General features: G+C 29.5%; 1 protein-coding gene across 1 annotated transcript; it reads right to left on the minus strand.

Moving 5' to 3' along the window:
* Nucleotides 1–27: 27 nt before the first annotated feature.
* LOC132725123 (uncharacterized) lies at nucleotides 28–17,257 on the minus strand. Its single transcript, XM_060710202.1, has 11 exons — nucleotides 17,105–17,257; nucleotides 16,201–16,728; nucleotides 15,361–15,423; nucleotides 14,517–14,921; nucleotides 13,811–14,137; nucleotides 13,534–13,623; nucleotides 9,525–9,703; nucleotides 9,163–9,280; nucleotides 7,607–7,948; nucleotides 3,580–3,678; nucleotides 28–170 (listed from the first exon to the last, which is right to left on the minus strand). Exons 2-11 carry the CDS (start codon nucleotides 16,685–16,687, stop codon nucleotides 28–30), a joined length of 2,253 nt encoding a protein of 750 aa, XP_060566185.1. The 5' UTR covers nucleotides 16,688–16,728; nucleotides 17,105–17,257.
* Nucleotides 17,258–17,543: the final 286 nt, after the last annotated feature.

Here is a 17,543-nt window from a genome sequence, read left to right on the forward strand (position 1 = left end):
AAATCAATGAATCGGAATAAATATTGTTTAGTTATCTTGAGTGAAAATCATTTGATGTATAACAACATTTATACCTTCGGTTATCGAGTGTTGATATTCATCTTGCTGCATAATTTCGATTTCTTGATGTTTTCTCAAAATGGGTTCAACTTCATTCTTGCTATCTTTTTCTAGAAATAAAATAAAAATGAAGGGTTATCAACAATAAAACAGAATAATCGGTTAATAAATCAATGAATCAGAATAAATATTTTTCACTTATCTTTAGTGCAAATCATGTCATGTATAAAAAGTAGCATAAACGTACACAAGAGGCCCCAATTATTGAAACTGGTTAATATTGTATATATTGAATAATTTGTATCTAATACTATAAAATAATTTGAATAATTTGTATCTAATACTATAATTGATTTGAATCATTTGTATCTAATACTATAAAGTAATTTGAATAATTTGTGAATAATTTATATCTAATACTATAAAGTAATTTGAATAATTTGTGAATAATTTGTATCTAATACTATAAAGTAATTTGAATAATTTGTGAATAATTTGTATCTAATACTATAAAGTTATTTGAATAATTTGTGAATAATTTGTATCTAATACTATAAAGTTATTTGAATAATTTGTGAATAATTTGTATCTAATACGATAAAGTAATTTGAATAATTTGTATCTATTACTATCAAGTAATTTGAATAATTTGTATCTATTACTATAAAGTAATTTGAATAATTTGTATCTATTACTATAAAGTAATTTGAATAATTTGTATCTAATACTATAAAGTAATTTGAATAATTTGTATCTAATACTATAAGTAATTTGAATAATTTGTATCTAATACTATAAAGTAATTTGAATAATTTGTATCTAATACTATAAGTAATTTGAATAATTTGTATCTAATACTATAAAGTAATTTGAATAATTTGTATCTATTACTATAAAGTAATTTGAATAGTTTGTATCTAATACTATAAAGTAATTTGAATAATTTGTATCTAATACTATAAAGTAATTTGAATAATTTGTATCTAATACTATAAAGTATTTTGAATAATGTGTATCTAATACTATAAAGTAATTTGAATAATTTGTGAATAATTTGTATCTAATACTATAAAGTAATTTGAATAGTTTGTATCTAATACTATAAAGTAATTTGAATAATTTGTGAATAATTTGTATCTAATACTATAAAGTAATTTGAATAGTTTGTATCTAATACTATAAAGTAATTTGAATAGTTTGTATCTAATACTATAAAGTAATTTGAATAATTTGTATCTAATACTATAAAGTAATTTGAATAATTTGTATCTAATACTATAAAGTAATTTGAATAATTTGTACCTAATACTATAAAGTAATTTGAATAATTTGTATCTAATATTATAAAGTAAGTCAGTTTCTCCTTGTATAGAGTAATATAAAATAAATGCTTATTGACATTACAATAAATATATATGTCGACATAAGATGAAAACATTTTTTATTCTTACAATTGATACTTGTAAAAAACTTTGTCAAATAAAACAATTTGACACACACTTAATGAAAACATGTATGCGAGTGATAATATATAAGAGAACTGGACGTTTTGTACTTAAAGGGGCTCCACTGAGGTTTAAAAGCCTAAAAACATAACATTCGAATTTCTTATATAAATGAGCTCGGGCACTTCAAACAGAAATGTATGCAATGATAGTTAAAAAATGTACTTTGAATAAATTTTATGCTTTTCTTATCCTGATTTGAGTGAAAAGCGTTTAAACGCTTTTCATTTTGGGTCATTTTTTTACAATTTGAAAAAGAATTTTGGAAAAACGAAGTGTGCGAATGATCTGAATTTTTTAACAAATATTAGTGGTCTAAACCTACATCAGATGGTACATTAATCTGGAAAAAATATTTTCAGTCCCATCATGTACAATTACCTCAGTGGAGTCCCTTTAACTGAGTTTGTTTTTGCAAATGACATAGGTATTGGTACATTACTACCAGTATTTTCACCAAATTCACAATATGGTGTATATTGTACATATTAATTTTTTTTAAAATTGAATCCTTTGACAAAAAATTGATCAACCTTTCACAATATTTTGCAAAAGATATATGTTTGTCATTTGGTGAAATAAAAGGCAAATATTTTGGACATTCCTGGTTTGATAATATGTTAAATTTGATGACTGCTGTTTCACAAAAAGACATATCTCTTAGATCGTTCGTTTAAGAGGTTTATACAGAAGCAGATTACACATCATAGCACCAGATATCTGAGATGTTGCTGTACCTCTGTTTCCTCATTGGGAATATTGTCATTTGATTATATTCATAAATCTTTGTTAAACAGTTGCTCTTGATTTTGTCAATTACCTAATTTTTAATCGTTCATACTTTTTGAAATTTTCTTATAGCAAATAACAGATTTCTATCTTGTATCTCGAGTTCAGACATTTTTGGAATCCAGTTTATTTTTTGTCAACCTGGAAGATTTCAGTATTGTCTCATACAGCAAATAAATTTATGACCCCTTTTTATGTAATGTGTCAGTTGACGGATACTGTTATATAAACCTTTTTGTATTTTGGTATAGCTTCACTGGTACGTGCATGTGATGCGTGTATAAACATTTATCATCCTTTTACACATTGTCATTGCAATGTGCATTTATCTTTTTACAAACTAGTAAAGAAAATGGCTTTTTCATTAGTTAATTGCAATCCTCTCGTATTATTGTTACTGAAAATCCTTCTGATAAAGATATTGAAAGAAATTTTATATTTTATATCTTTAATACGAGAGGCAAATTGTTTTATTACTTCCATTTTGTATAGTCTGAATGAAAAGAAAATGTTTTTCCCGGTCAAAACAATTATATGTCTTATAAAATATTTGTATAAAAGCCATAAAAAGGATTTCAATAATATTTGTATGAAAATTATACAATTTTTTTAAAAGACTAAGAAAATGCAGGAGAGCATTGGTATGTAGAGTACTCGCTTATATTTGGTTTTCTGAATGTGGCGATATAAACCTATCATCACTTTCTCCTTATATCAAGATGGTTTCTTTGTGTATAATAAATTAGGCTTTATTCTTGCAGTTTGATACTTGCACATAGGTTTTAAAATAAAATATCCATAAAGCCCCAGAAATACTTTCATTTTTTGATTTCTCAAAATCTTACATTTTTGGAAAATCTTTTTAGAAATTCCAAACACATATAGATGAACTAATTTTTCTTCTTCTTTTGATCTTTGGCAAACTGTATGATCATGGCAAATAATATTTTGATAAACTATTTCAGCACATCAGAGATCCCAATCATGGAAACTGTATGTTCAAACAGTTTTGTTTAAAAGAAGAAAAAATATCAAAATCAATGAATTAAATAAAGATTACATCATATTCCTGAGTAGTTTTTTTAATTGATCCATTAAAAAAAGAACTCTACAATGTTTTAGTCTAGCAATTTTTCACTTGTAGATAACTTTTTCAAGTAAAACAATTTGACCAACATTTAATAACATACGTGTATATAAAGGCATCCGAATGTCAAGTACTTACGTGAGGTTTGCTTTTCAGATGAGGTAGTTGCTGGTTTAATTATACCATATGTGATACGGGGAGTATATCTCCTGAACAGATCTTCTGCAGACATGTCGGCTATATGTATAAATTAAATATAATTCAAAAACACGTATAAATATATTCTATAATTAAGTTCTCATAAAACGATCCTCCATTCTTTCAAAATGATAATACACCAATAAACACTTTTCATATGAACTACGTAAATAACCGAGGTATATCGAGTGAAATCATACGAGTTGTTTCCCTTATCTTCGAGTAAAATTGGTATCTCATACGCTAAAACAATACAAATTAAGCCATATTTAAACCGCTAGTTTGTTGTGATTAAATGTCCGACTTTAAAAATTATTACATCAATGGAAAGCTTTGGATCTTAGCGTTGTCACAGAATATAATTTTACATATCTTTTGACACCAAAGTATTTAAATTTAACTGTTAAACCTACCATATGTCAGCCCATTTTACAAACGATTTATATAGCGAGATATACAACCGGTTATCTTTACTCGAAAACCTACTGATAAGAATAACCTGTCGTCTGCTAGTTGGGGAAAGTGTTTATCGGTGTATTGTACAAATTGAGATTTGCAAATTAAATAATTTGACAATACTTTGCAAAATATTTGTTTGTTGGTGAAATGAAAGGCAAATATATAATACATTCATTGTTTGATATTGTTATTAAAGAGCATACTTTTTCTACTTTTCATCAATGATATTTCTGAAAATTTGGATTTTAATGCTTTGACTGAAAGAAACTTTAAACTTTTGTCTAGGTATATGATTTTATTTGCTGATGATATTGTATTATTTACGACAGATCCAAATAGCCTACAGGCTAAAATTAATGCTGTGCAACATTATTCTTAAAATGGGGTTTGAAAATAAACGTTAGTAAAACAAAAAATTGTGTTTTTGAAAAGAGAAAACAAACTGTATAACCTGACTTTTATATAGATAACGAAAAAATCGAAATTGTTGACAATTTTGTTTATCTTGGAATCAAGTTTACTTACACTGGTACTCTTGTAAATGCTGTAAAAGCACTGCATGAGCAAGCTCTTAGGGCGTATAATAATCTTTTAAACGTTTTTGATAATGTTAGTCTAGATATTCGTACCAAGTTATCTCTTTTTGATACTATGATTGTCCCTATATTAACGTATGGATGTGAAGTTTGGGGTGCTTATAATTATAAAGAGGTAGATAAATTACATATTCGATTTTGTAAATATATATTAGGCGTGAAGAAACAAACTCCTACATATGCGGTATATGGTGAACTCGGCCGAGTGCCTCTGTCAGTTATATGTAAAGAAAGAAGCGTTAAATTTTGGTTGAAAATTATGAAAAGTAATGATTTACCTATTTATCAAATGTTTAATGATTTATGTAATAATGTAAGTACCTCTAGTTGGGCTAGTAGAATGAATTCTATTAGGGCCCAGTTACACAGACGGTCGGTCCCCAATCAGTCATCTAATTTTAAATTAACTCACTGTTATGATCGGTTGTCATGCGTGATTTTATTTCTGGTTTTCTGTGTAAACGGCCATCGGTGACAAAAAGCAAACTCAAACGGGAATGGGTCGATGATTAAATGATGAAATACTTTTGGTTTTTATCGTTTATAAATCGGAGCTAAATCGGGCGTAACACTGATTAATCGGTGTTTGATAGCTAGTCACCAGTGATAAAACACATTCCGTCAGATATGGCCGGTGATTCATATTTGGTTATCTTTGTCCGATCGGCGATATCGGTGATTAAGAGCTTGCATATCTCGTGATATAGGTTGCCGTCGGTTATTTAAAAAAAAAAAATCACCGATCGAGAATTTTAAACATGTTTAAAAATCCCAATCGGTAATTTTTCACCGATGAAACTTATCTTTCCCCAATAGCAGTTGATAGGTGGAAAACAGGTGACCAATAGGTGATATCGGTGTTAAATACGTTGTCATCGGTTCACTCCATAATTTGGCTAAAAAAACTACCGATCAATCACCGATGGCTCTGTGTAACTGGGGTGTTATAGATCATTTAGGTTTTTCAGATCTAAGGTTGACATTTGATCCTAGGGTTAATTATTTCCTTTTGATAAAATCTAGAATACGAGATCAATTTATTCAAGAATGGAGTTTAAATATTAATTCTATGTCAAAATTAGATTGTTATTGCAAATATAAAACTGAATTTTGTTTTGAAAAGTACTTGGATGTTATATCGAATGATAAGCTAAGGCAGCATTTCACATGCTTAAGATTGTGCTCACATAGTTTAGATATAGAATTAGGAAGATATAATAATATTGAAAGAAGTAATAGAAACTATGTAACCAAAATGCAGTAGAGTCAGAATATCATTTTGTTATGTGTTGCTCACGTTACAGTAGTATTAGATCAAAATGTTTGGGCCAGTGTTCATGACCAACTTTACAAAAGTTCAATGCATTGATGTCAAATAAAAGTAAAAAATATATGTTTAATCTAGCAAAGTATATAAAAGAAGCATTGTGTTTACGTCAAAATACCCTTGAAAGCTTACCTGTCTTCTGATCGTATATTGTACTTCATTATTTGTCTATGTTAGTTATGTATATAATAGTCTTTGCCATAAGTTTTTGTTTGTTTGTAAATGGCCAAAGGCAAATGTATTGCTGATTGCCAATAAATAAATGAATGAAAAATGAATGAATTAAAGAGCATAATAAGAGAGGGTGATTAGATTAATTATATTGCTAATGGGTATATCATTAATTGTGCTATTGAATTAATTGTGATATTGAATTAAATATTAGTATGATAAAATTAAAAAAAGTGCAAAAATTTACGTATCGGTGACAGCATTATGCAATATTCAATTTAAATCTATTTTCAACTTGCTGAAACCGGCAGTCATTTCAATTTAAAGATCCTGTAACACATTTTCTTATGGTTTAATAACATGAATATGATGCCCAAATTAAGATTTATAAATTTTGTAAGTTCCAAAAAGCATTATCTATAAAGATATTGCCTAATTTAACATATCATGTAAATAAAGGGCGGTAATAACAAGTTTATTTTCTTTAAAGACTAAGTCAATTTTTTCAATAAGAAATGGATGCATATACTTTAATGATTACATATATACTGGCGCCTCATATTTCCATGGTACCCATATTTCCAAGGTATTAGGCTTAAACAGTCCAAAGTGCCTCCTAGACATCATAAACCTGTCAGTAGTTTTACTTTTACTATTTTATTGTATTTGTATAGAAATATTACATATACGACAGGAAAAAATATTCTTTTTATTCAGATTAAGAGCAAAGTGATTTATTACACCATTTAACTTTTAAATTTTATACCTTTTAAGACAAATGTCTTTGTTAAACAACCATTGACATATTTGATAAATGCCAAAGAGAAAATCCCACATTCAGACAAGCCTAGGTATACCTGTACTAAAAAATAAATATTACTATTGGGTTTGCTTTTGAAACTGTAAAAATGTAATTGCCTTGGAAATACGAGAACACAACTTTACTCACTAGGCAGCAGATTGGTGTTAATTACAATGCTGTATACATAATTGCTTACATGCACTCATAAAATGGAATAAACTATGATGCAACTGATATGTCTATCCTACAATATTCAATGTGTTTTTCAGAATTTTATTGTTTTAACTTTTGTTGTCTGTGTTAAACAGTTAAGTACCACGGAAATATGAGGCACCAGTATACATGTAATATTTACAGATATTTGCAGTACATATTTTACATATTCTTTGATGAAAATTTTTATAAGCATAATTATTTAATATAATTATATACATGTACATTTGAAATTTCATTTAAGTGTGGTATTAAATTACACTATTTACTAAATTACAACATACATGATCTTAAGTTACTGTTCATCTTTTTATATTTCTGAAACTGCTTATGGACATTTAAAAATCAAAGTTGTACAATACAAATTAATAAATGCAAGTGAACGTAAATTGTACGTACATTTCGAGATTAATTGGTTTATTCCGGCAAAGTCTTCAGTCGACGGGTTATACCCGTTTTCTTTCATAGCAAAATAAAAATCGACGAAATGATTCTCATTACATTTTTCAAGTATGTCAAGTAGGACTGTAGTACCCATTCTTCCGGTATGTTGAAGACTTATTTTCAAGAATTCGTTACCACTAATAATCATCTTTGATAAAAGACTGGCAGCAATATCATTTGCATTTTCAAGTTCCCGAAGAAGTAAATCTCTCTGTTGGCTGGTGAATTTGATAAGAGGTTTGCCACCATTTGGTCTTAAACATTTTCCTGTCATTGATCCTTCTAGTTCTGACAAAACTGAAGAAAAAATTATACTATTACGAAGCTTGAAAGTCAAAATGTAATAAATCATAAGATACATGGAAGATACATGGAATTTAATACCAACGAGTAAAATAATTCTTATTTTTAAATTGATTTTACCACATAACGCGCTAAAAATAAGCTTTAAACTTTCGGGCGAGAAAGACTGTTTTTATTATAACATTTTGTCCATTGTTTATTTCGACTTCACTGACTGACGAAAATTAATAGAACTTGCAATGATATATTTTCTATGACTCTTTACCAATGTAGTATTGAATTTCTTTGAAAGTATTACACAGTGCCCTTCTTAAGCACTTCAGAAGTTGTTGGTCTCTAATTTTAATCTCATAAACCACTATCAATGTATGTTTATACATTTATAACACATTGATGACATTTTTATGTAGTTTGTGTGTTACCGATTTCCTTTTCATTTTGGGAAAACATGCATCGTACAAGCTTCTATAATATATTTGTTTACATTGTTTACAATGTAAAGTTATTAACAAATGTTTATACATGTAACTACATTGCCAAAGACTGATAATGATGTGCAGGATAATCTTGTATTCTCTCTGAAAAGTGTACAAATAATTGCCCTGCAGGAAATATGTAAACTTTGTATAATTTGCTGATAATAATAATTATAATGTTATACTCGTTGAAATGAACATTTTCCAAAGCTAAATATCGTAATGACACAGTAACCTTCTTTCGCACTTTAGGAGTGTTTGGTTCCTTATTTCTTTCTCATTAATCACTATTGATATATGTTTATATAACACATTGTTGACTTTTATGTGGTTATGTGGTTCTAGTCTTACCAATTTTCTTTTCTTTTCGGAAAAAGCATGTATCAATTCATACAAGATACCATCGGATATTTTTTACATTGTTCGAAACAAAATAAATATCATAAAATGTAATAACAAACAGTAAACAGATGACTTTATGTGACTTTATAACCTTTGCTATGTACAGTTTAGATCTAAAATTTATACAGTCAGTTTATTGCAAATAATTAACTATGTAATGCAGGTTTATTCTTATCGTCTTCTATAACCGTTCTCCGTATTTTTTACACAATACTTTAAAAGTATGTATATTTTGATTTTATAGTTTCCAAATGAATTTAACATCACGAAAAAATAGAGTCAAGAAACTTTTCAGTGTGATAAGCTTATGAAACACATGATTTTACAAACCTGTTTTATCGTTTAAAGTTACGCTATTTGAGTCAATCATCTTCTGAATGTAATAAATTCCTCGGTCGTGTAGATACTGTTTAAAGCCTTCAAGCAATTCTTTTGGGCTAGTCAACACCTTAGATTTAATAATGTATAAATAAAAACGGGATTTGCTTAAAAATGGAATGTAAAACTAAATAAAGACATAGAAGGTGAAGATAGAAATTATATCCATGATTTTCTTAATTTGATATATTATAGAAGGAAAATAATAAATTTTATATAAATTTTATTATTGTCTTTTATTAACAAGTTTTGGAATAAAATGGATTACTCTCATTGTGATACATGTACTATTTTAAAGTTGATTATAAACATACCATTGAAATAAATATGTCAGCATTTCTTTTACGGTTAATGCGAAAATGTTCCCATTGATGAGTTAACAAACCCTTTCTGGTCAGGACATTCATCATATCTTCTAGTATGTAATTTTTTCTGAGAAACAGAACGGACTTCATTATACGGACTTTGTCGGCTAAAAATGTCTTCTCTCCATCTAAACCGAAAATAAATGTTGCAATATCTTATTTATAAAAAACAACAACAAAAAAAAAAAAAAAAACATTTTTACCATAAAAACATTGAACGCACATGATGATTATTCTTTCTAATCATGGTTCAGTTCAAATATATAAGTGAAACACAAAATGCAATCTTATCCATTACATATATACACATGGCAATAGGTTAAGCACACCTGGAAGTTTATAACTGGTTGTGATTGAAATAACTGATAAGTTTGTCATGAGATGACAACTTAATTGAGCTAAGAAATAGTAATTTGATAAGTAGCATAACCAATTTAGTAATCATATACCAGTAAATCTATGAGTTAAGTTTATTTCGAAGCATAAGCAAATGTGTTGTTTTTTTACCAAAAATGTAAGTGTTTATAAGTAAGTTTGTTGGAGCTGGTGGATATTTTGGTGAATGTTGACGATTATGTTACCTAAAATGACATTATGTAGCCAAATTGTTAAAAAAAACATTTGTAACCACCACGTGCCCGGATGATAGCTCCAGCACTTCTCCTCATACTACCAGTAAGGCGTCTAGGGGTAAATTTTGCCACTCTTGGTGCATTGTTGCGTTGCAGGTTGACAACAGGTGTTTCGTACAATTGCCCAAATGAAATTTAAAATTTCCGTTGTGGTCATGTCAAAATTGAGGCAAAATACCGGGTGTGCTGAACTTATTTTATATAAAAAATAGGTGTATATATTGATAATATGTAAAATAATAGAAGAAGAAATTTGATAGCTTCGTTATGTAAGCTTCAGTATGTAATGAATCACATATGATCAAAAAGCATTACATTACAACACATAAAAAATACTATCAATTAAATCATTCATGGTGTAAGATGGCAAATTATGGAATATACATGTATTGCACAAAAATATAACTTCTTTAAATACATAATGCTGCTGAAAGTGTTTCACGCTTGAGTTTAATCACAATTTGCAATTTAGAATCATAAAATGATTCACAGTGCATAAAGAAACTTAGACAAATAATTTTGTATCGTAAAATTCCTAGCAATAGATAGATATAGAAAACGGTGCACGAATAATTGAATTGTTGCATCATTGAATTGCACGACATTTGATAGATTTGGCTGTATTTTTACGTATTGACGTTATAAACTTCTGAATAAAACGACACTGTTTGAATAAGTGAATATCTTTGAGGGACATATATACTTTAAATATACAATAAACAAACGTACACTGACAGACAAATTTGTCCAGAAATAACCAAGTAAGATAAATAGTCCAATTGTAAACAGTTGAGCCTGATAATTTCTTCAAATTATTTTCACTAAAATCTACGTTTAACGTCTATTTTGTGGACGGGCAGGAAATAACATACTCCCTATCGAAAATGATCCATTGTCAAATTTTAAATTTCTTATCAAAATTTGCACACAATGATATTGGTAATGTTTTTACCATATACTTGGATATATTACAGCATTACCTAACAAAAAACCGCAACATTTGGCGCATGTGAACTCTACGTAGGCAAACAACTACTGATGGAACAGATTTAATCAGTATTAACATTTTTATTTACCATTTGGTCTAATCTAGCTGACTGACCTACTGTTAAGCAGCAAGATACAAAGTTAGATGTAAGAAATTTACTTGACATTTTTTCTGCATTTAGAGCATTTATTATTTCTAGAACAAGGATAATTTAACTTAGGATATAGACTTGACCAATCAGAATATATCATACCTTACGGAAGAATGAAAGCTTGAACAATTACTTCATTCTTTTCCTAAATAAAAGCTAAAGACTAAACACATCAGCGTATTTACAAACCTTGTCTAACAGAAAGAAAAAGACTGGACAATAAATAAACTGTCGCAAAAACGATCATTTGAATGTGTAACATAACGACAAATATCTGACAAATAAATGAATTATTTTTTATCAAAAGGAAAACACCTAACTATTCATCACTTTTATGTGTAACATGAGAATAGAGACTTAACTTAAAGTCATATTAAATGACCAACAGGATATAAACAAGAAATGTCATGAATATCAGTCAGGGTTATCTATTGTTCACACCGGTGCTAGAAATACCTGTCTTATGTAAGCCGAATGGCGTGCTTTAATTGACGTCATCCCCACGCGCTTTTTATGAATGAATTGCATTGTTAGGATGACGTCATTTTGCCGTTATGGACGGAGTTGTAAATTCATACGCTCCTATAAGAAAATAGTGCTCAATATAAAACCAGGTTTGTAATATCTTTTTGAAATATCATTACTATGTAATATGCAAGAAAAAATAATCGATCACTTGATGTCGCCACAGACAGAAATATCTAGCTCTCGAGTAACTGTAAAGCGGCCTCGTTACCGCCGAAAAAAATATCCTCGAGCTAGATATTCCAGTCTGTACCGGCAGGCGGTTTAAGATTTTTTAACAGGCCTCGTCCGAAGAATAGATACTTAAATTATTATAAATTATTTTCCTAAACAGAATGATAAACTTTTGAGCTGTCAATACATTCTCTGTATTAAAGGAAGATAAAGGCTCTAATAACAAGCAAATATTTCGTATAACAGACGGGTGAAGATTTGAGTATGAAGTACATTAAATACCTAACAGAAAAAGAGACACTTGAATAGTAACTACATTCTTTGTCTTAAACTAGAACTCCGCGAGTCGAATGAGTCGCCTTGTGAACAATATAGTTGCCATTTAAGCATTTTCTTCTTAAATGTAGGTTATTTATAAACATTGCTAAAGGGCAATAACTAAAATAATAAGAAGTGCAGAGTATCTGTTCTTGTGCACTGTACTTCTTCTAAATGAGATCTATCATCCCATGAAGATAATCAAGTCCATAGCTTTTATAGTTGAAGAGAAATGGCCCGGACAAAAATTAAAGTATGAAAATTAACAAAGGGCAATAACTCAAAAACCATGGAGTACCGGTTTTTGTGCACTGCACTTCAACTCGATGAGACCTATCATCCTATGAAGTTTCAAGTCCAAAGCTTTTATAATTTAGGAGGAATGGCCCGGACAAAAAGTATGAAAATTAAAAAAGGGCAATAACTCAAAAGATAAAAAAACAGAGTGCCAGTTCTTGACAAAAAAGATAAAAAAAAAAAAACAGAGTGCAAATTCTTGTCAAAAATAAGTGCAGCGTACCGGTTCTTATGCATTGCACTTCCTCCTAATGAGATATATCATCCTATAAAGTTTCAAGTCCATAGCTTTTACAGTTGAAGAGAAATGGCCCAAGCAAAATTAAAGCATAAAACAAAGGACAATAACTCAAAATTTAAGAAGTGCAGAGTACCGGTCCTTGTGCACTGCACTTTGGGTTATTGAAAGAAGCATGCATACCAAGTTTGAAGTCAATCCAACTTATAGTGAGTTATGCTCCGGAGAAGCTTTAAAGGACACAGACGCCGACAACGACGCCGACGACAAAAATAACCCCTATATGTCGCCTTTTTAAGGCGACACAAAAAAGGATCAATACACAACCAATCAGAAATTTCAATGTCTGACAATCAACATACAATATATGTAACAGGATGAAACATGACCAATCGCTATATCTCCTGTCGAAATGAGGATACAGAAATGACCAATTAGCATATTGAATGCCTAATATTAGGTAGAAACTATACTTAAATCAGCATATTTAAAGTGAATTGATCTATAAAGAAAGGTCTTAAATAGCATAAATAATTATGATGATAGTATACAATTTGCAGCTTAACCACAACGTTTCATATTCAATACATTATTCAGTCAATTCTATCAAATATCTTCTATCTAATTACACGTACCCGACAGTGAGTGTAAATCATCCTTTGATGTCATCGCATAGATAGTCTCCGTCGTTTTAGCATCTTGAGCAACTGTAACTGCGCTGGAAACTTTGAAAATTAGAAGCATTTTACTCATTTGAAACAGAAATATAAACTGATGTTTTCATTCTATATATTTGATGTAAAATTCTTTAAATTTTCATCTTAAATCTTTGACACGCTTGACATTATAATGACTTTCAAATAAGACAAATATTGCTATTTTAAAAATTGATTTAAAAGTAATATTCAAAACCTGAATCTTCTAAAGCTTCCAGCATCGCACCGACATCCATAGATGCTTTTAGTGTAATTTCACCGCCATAATGTAGTGAGAGTGAGTCAGCAACCTTCTTTAAGCTGTCCGAGAATTGTTTTCCATGGAATGATTGTAGCATTTGAGGTAAAGCTTCCTCAGATTGTAATTCAAGATTCAGAAACAGAGAGGTTTCGCTTTGATTAATTAGTTGATTTTCTTTGTTTACATCATGTGACGCCGTTGTCATTGCCTTGTTTTCGTGAATATTGTCTTCAGATGATACTTCAACGACATGGCGTCGCTTTTCCTCGTTTGAGAGAGTTTCTTTAAAAATAATTGTGTTGAATAAGAAATACATAAACTATATTTTGAAAAGGCGATTCCGTATTTGATCAGTCTTTATTATGCAATCAAAAATTAAGTACAGTTCATTGAGTAAGTTAATAAGGACAAGGCAAAAACCTTGCAACATACACAAAATCCATATACATCTATATTTAATACGCTCGTTACAGAAATGAATATTTTGAATAATACTGCTTGTGCATCTTAGGATAGTTTTAAACTAATTTAAACTACAATGAAGTAAGTATCAACATTATTTATCATTATATTTATCTATTTTATCTCAATTACAAATATAGACAACACACAGTTAAGTTAGAACGAAAAAGATTAGTGTAAGTTTTCATAATGTACTTACTTATAATGTCAATCAATACCGATTGCAAACTTTCTGATGTAACTTGGGATGTGATAGATATCGGATATCTTGGCTTAAAGAATCTATGAAGGGAATTTGATAAGACACATAAATAACTTTTGTATTCCTGACATTCTACTTTACAAAGAAAATGTAAGAAGCTTTCATAGTCCTTGCACTGAAAAAACAGAATGATGCATTTTCTTTTACATCCTTTGAATACAACATCTTTATTGCTCTCCAAATAGCTAAGCATTTTCTTAACATTTCCTTCAATTTCCTGAAATCCACCATCTTCACTTGCCATGCTTTCAGCATGATTGAAAATTGTCTCAAGAGTGTATTCGCAAAGATTTGTCCAGGTTGAAGAAGGACCACCGATAACCAATTCTGTTTCCACACCAACTGTATATATAATAACAAAAGTTACATTTCTATGAATTCATAGGTTTCATGAGCTTAAGATGTTAATTATAACTGACATTGAAAGAATTTTAGTAATCACACCCTTTGTACCTACACCAGCGGAATTCTACTTACAAGGATATGTTTAAATACATGGATATGATCTAAAAATAAACATAAACCTTTAAAAGTCTGTTCTTTTACAAATATGTATCAGTAATCGAACTGAAAATAATTTAACCGTCATGCGTTTCTGCTTTGCCTCCAACATCTCAGCGAGTTTAAAATGGTTACATTTGCCATTTCTAAGATTAGGTCAATTCAAAGCTAGTCACTCCCTAACAGTGTATAGCGAATCATGTCGTAGCTAATATTCCGTAATATCGGGAGAATTAATTGTAAAAAACAAACAGGTTGTATACAAATTCAGTTTACACACCTTTAAATTTCTTTTGACATAACTGACTAAATCCATTAAACGTCGGTAGAGATGGTCTTACGGCTGCAATAATGACAGAATATAAAACGTATCACTATCAAAATAAATTTAACATTCTTCAAGTTTAAACTTAAGATAAATCTAATCTTGATTTAACAGCTTGGAAGTAAAGGAATTTACTTGATGTGTGGATGAGGTATTCCTATTAAAATAGTGAATGTCTTTCCTATATACAACTAAACTGTTTTGTTAGTCATTCATTTAATGGACGTTTCATTTGAAAAATTAAATTAAAGAAGAAGAAAAGGTTGTTACATAATAAAATTAAACCTAGCCCTACAACGCACATTTCACCTTTGACCTTGTATAACTCTTGTTGCCTTTTATCTGTTTGAACATTTATTTTTAATAAGGTACTTATTTGCTACGGATAGTTGAAAATTGATAAATATCAAAAATGTACAGATAATGAAGTATATGTTATTTTCGGTCAAAATGAAGAAAAATACATACACATGCTATTAAGGTGGTATTTCATACGTCAGTTGAATTTCTATTAGTTTTTTTATTATTACGTAGTTTTCATTTGCGGACAATACATAAAGATGGCATTTAGTTCAATTGTGGCACAAATATGATAAAAGATCATATTTGAAGCTTCTTCCGATCTTGGTCCCAAGTAAGATACGTGCACAGTGCCATTAATACCGGCATTCTGTTTAGTTATAATGTTTAAGAATGTAAATAAACATTGATATCTACAATGTAACTAATAGAGTATAAATTAAATACGTTGGAAGATAATTTGAAGGGTTAAAGTATTTTTGAAGGTTATACTACCTTCTAATGGCCCGGAAGTAAACTGTTTGATGTAGTTTGAACAATGCTGTTGTACTGAAATATCGAACGTTGATGCTAATGTTGTAATGTTGTCATCTATTTCTTCTATTACTTCTTCATATTTTCTTTCATCTAGAGCAGCAGTAGTGCAGTGCATAAAAGTTTCGTTTCTCATATATCTTAACAACTTAAGCTTGTCCTTTTCTCCCGATTTAAGATCTCTCCCAAACACAGTTATCAAAACACCAACTAACAGTTGCAAGTCCCAACAGTTGACGTCAGCTGTACCAAACTTTGGAAACAATTTTTGGTATTGCTTGTCATGGAACAAATGTTTCAGTTTCGGTTCATTAATTTTGAGTATTTCATCCAGGTCATTTTCAGACTTTTGACATTCTCGACTTAAAATTTCTTTTGAAATATATAAGCCACCTTCGATTAATAATAGAAAGGAACGTAAAAAGAATATGTTTTCTTTAGAAGCCATTAACCTCTGATGATCTTACATTGCTGTATCTTGTAATTGTTCTGAAAAAAAAAGCAAAACTAGAGTTGAATTTTATGTGTTAAGCCTATCTTCTCCTCTTGATAACAACACAAACGTAATCTTGAAAAATAAACAGTTTGAGTAACACTTAAGACTTGTAGTGATAACTTTTAAATTTAATCTGACTAAACGTCAAACGTATAGCTATTGAATGATTATAATGATAGAGGAAAACGTAACTATGTAATATTGTTAATTTGCTAAAACGGTCGTTCACATTTAGATTTGTAAATACGCAATTGTTAAGATACTCTGGTCTCTCTTAGGGTTGACCTTTTGTTTCCAAAGTTAAACAAATTAAACTTCCGTTCTGCATACTTTATAAAAATTTGAAACAAAAACAACCATTTTACTTACAAGTTATATTTGAACCGAATTCGCCAAGAAAATGATCATACACTTCAATCCATATTCAAAGATTTTTGAATGTTTTGAATTTCTAAATATAAGAGTATTTAAAGTGCTTTATTGCAGTTTAATTAAGGAATTTCCAATCGAAAATATGCGCATGCGTCAGTCGTTATCTATAATATCTAAAACCTGTCATTTGGGCTTAAATTCCGTGTGGTATGAATGAATTAGAAACGATTCGCCACAACATTACGATTCGCCACATAACGATTCAACACAGTCAGATAACGATTCGTCACAGTCAAATAACGATTCGCCACAGTCAAATAACGATTCACCACAGTTAAATAACCTTACTCCCTTTACAGATTAAGGTTAATTTACCACTTAAACAAGGAAATGGTGTTAGTTTTAGAACTCAGAACATCCGAGATACATAGTAGCT

The sequence above is a fragment of the Ruditapes philippinarum genome, unplaced genomic scaffold, assembly GCF_026571515.1.
Source record: "Ruditapes philippinarum isolate M1 unplaced genomic scaffold, ASM2657151v2 ctg5763_1_1_1_1, whole genome shotgun sequence".
Taxonomy (NCBI): domain Eukaryota; kingdom Metazoa; phylum Mollusca; class Bivalvia; order Venerida; family Veneridae; genus Ruditapes; species Ruditapes philippinarum.

Coding starts and splice junctions, on each gene's coding strand:
- LOC132725123 (XM_060710202.1), bottom strand. CDS start 16,687: ATGGCTTCTAAAGAAAACATATTCTTTTTACGTTCCTTTCTATTATTA. Junction 14,922..15,360: donor ATGTCAAAAGAAATTTAAAG/GTGTGTAAACTG, acceptor TTATATATACAG/TTGGTGTGGAAACAGAATTG. Junction 171..3,579: donor ATCTGAAAAGCAAACCTCAC/GTAAGTACTTGA, acceptor TTTTATTTCTAG/AAAAAGATAGCAAGAATGAA.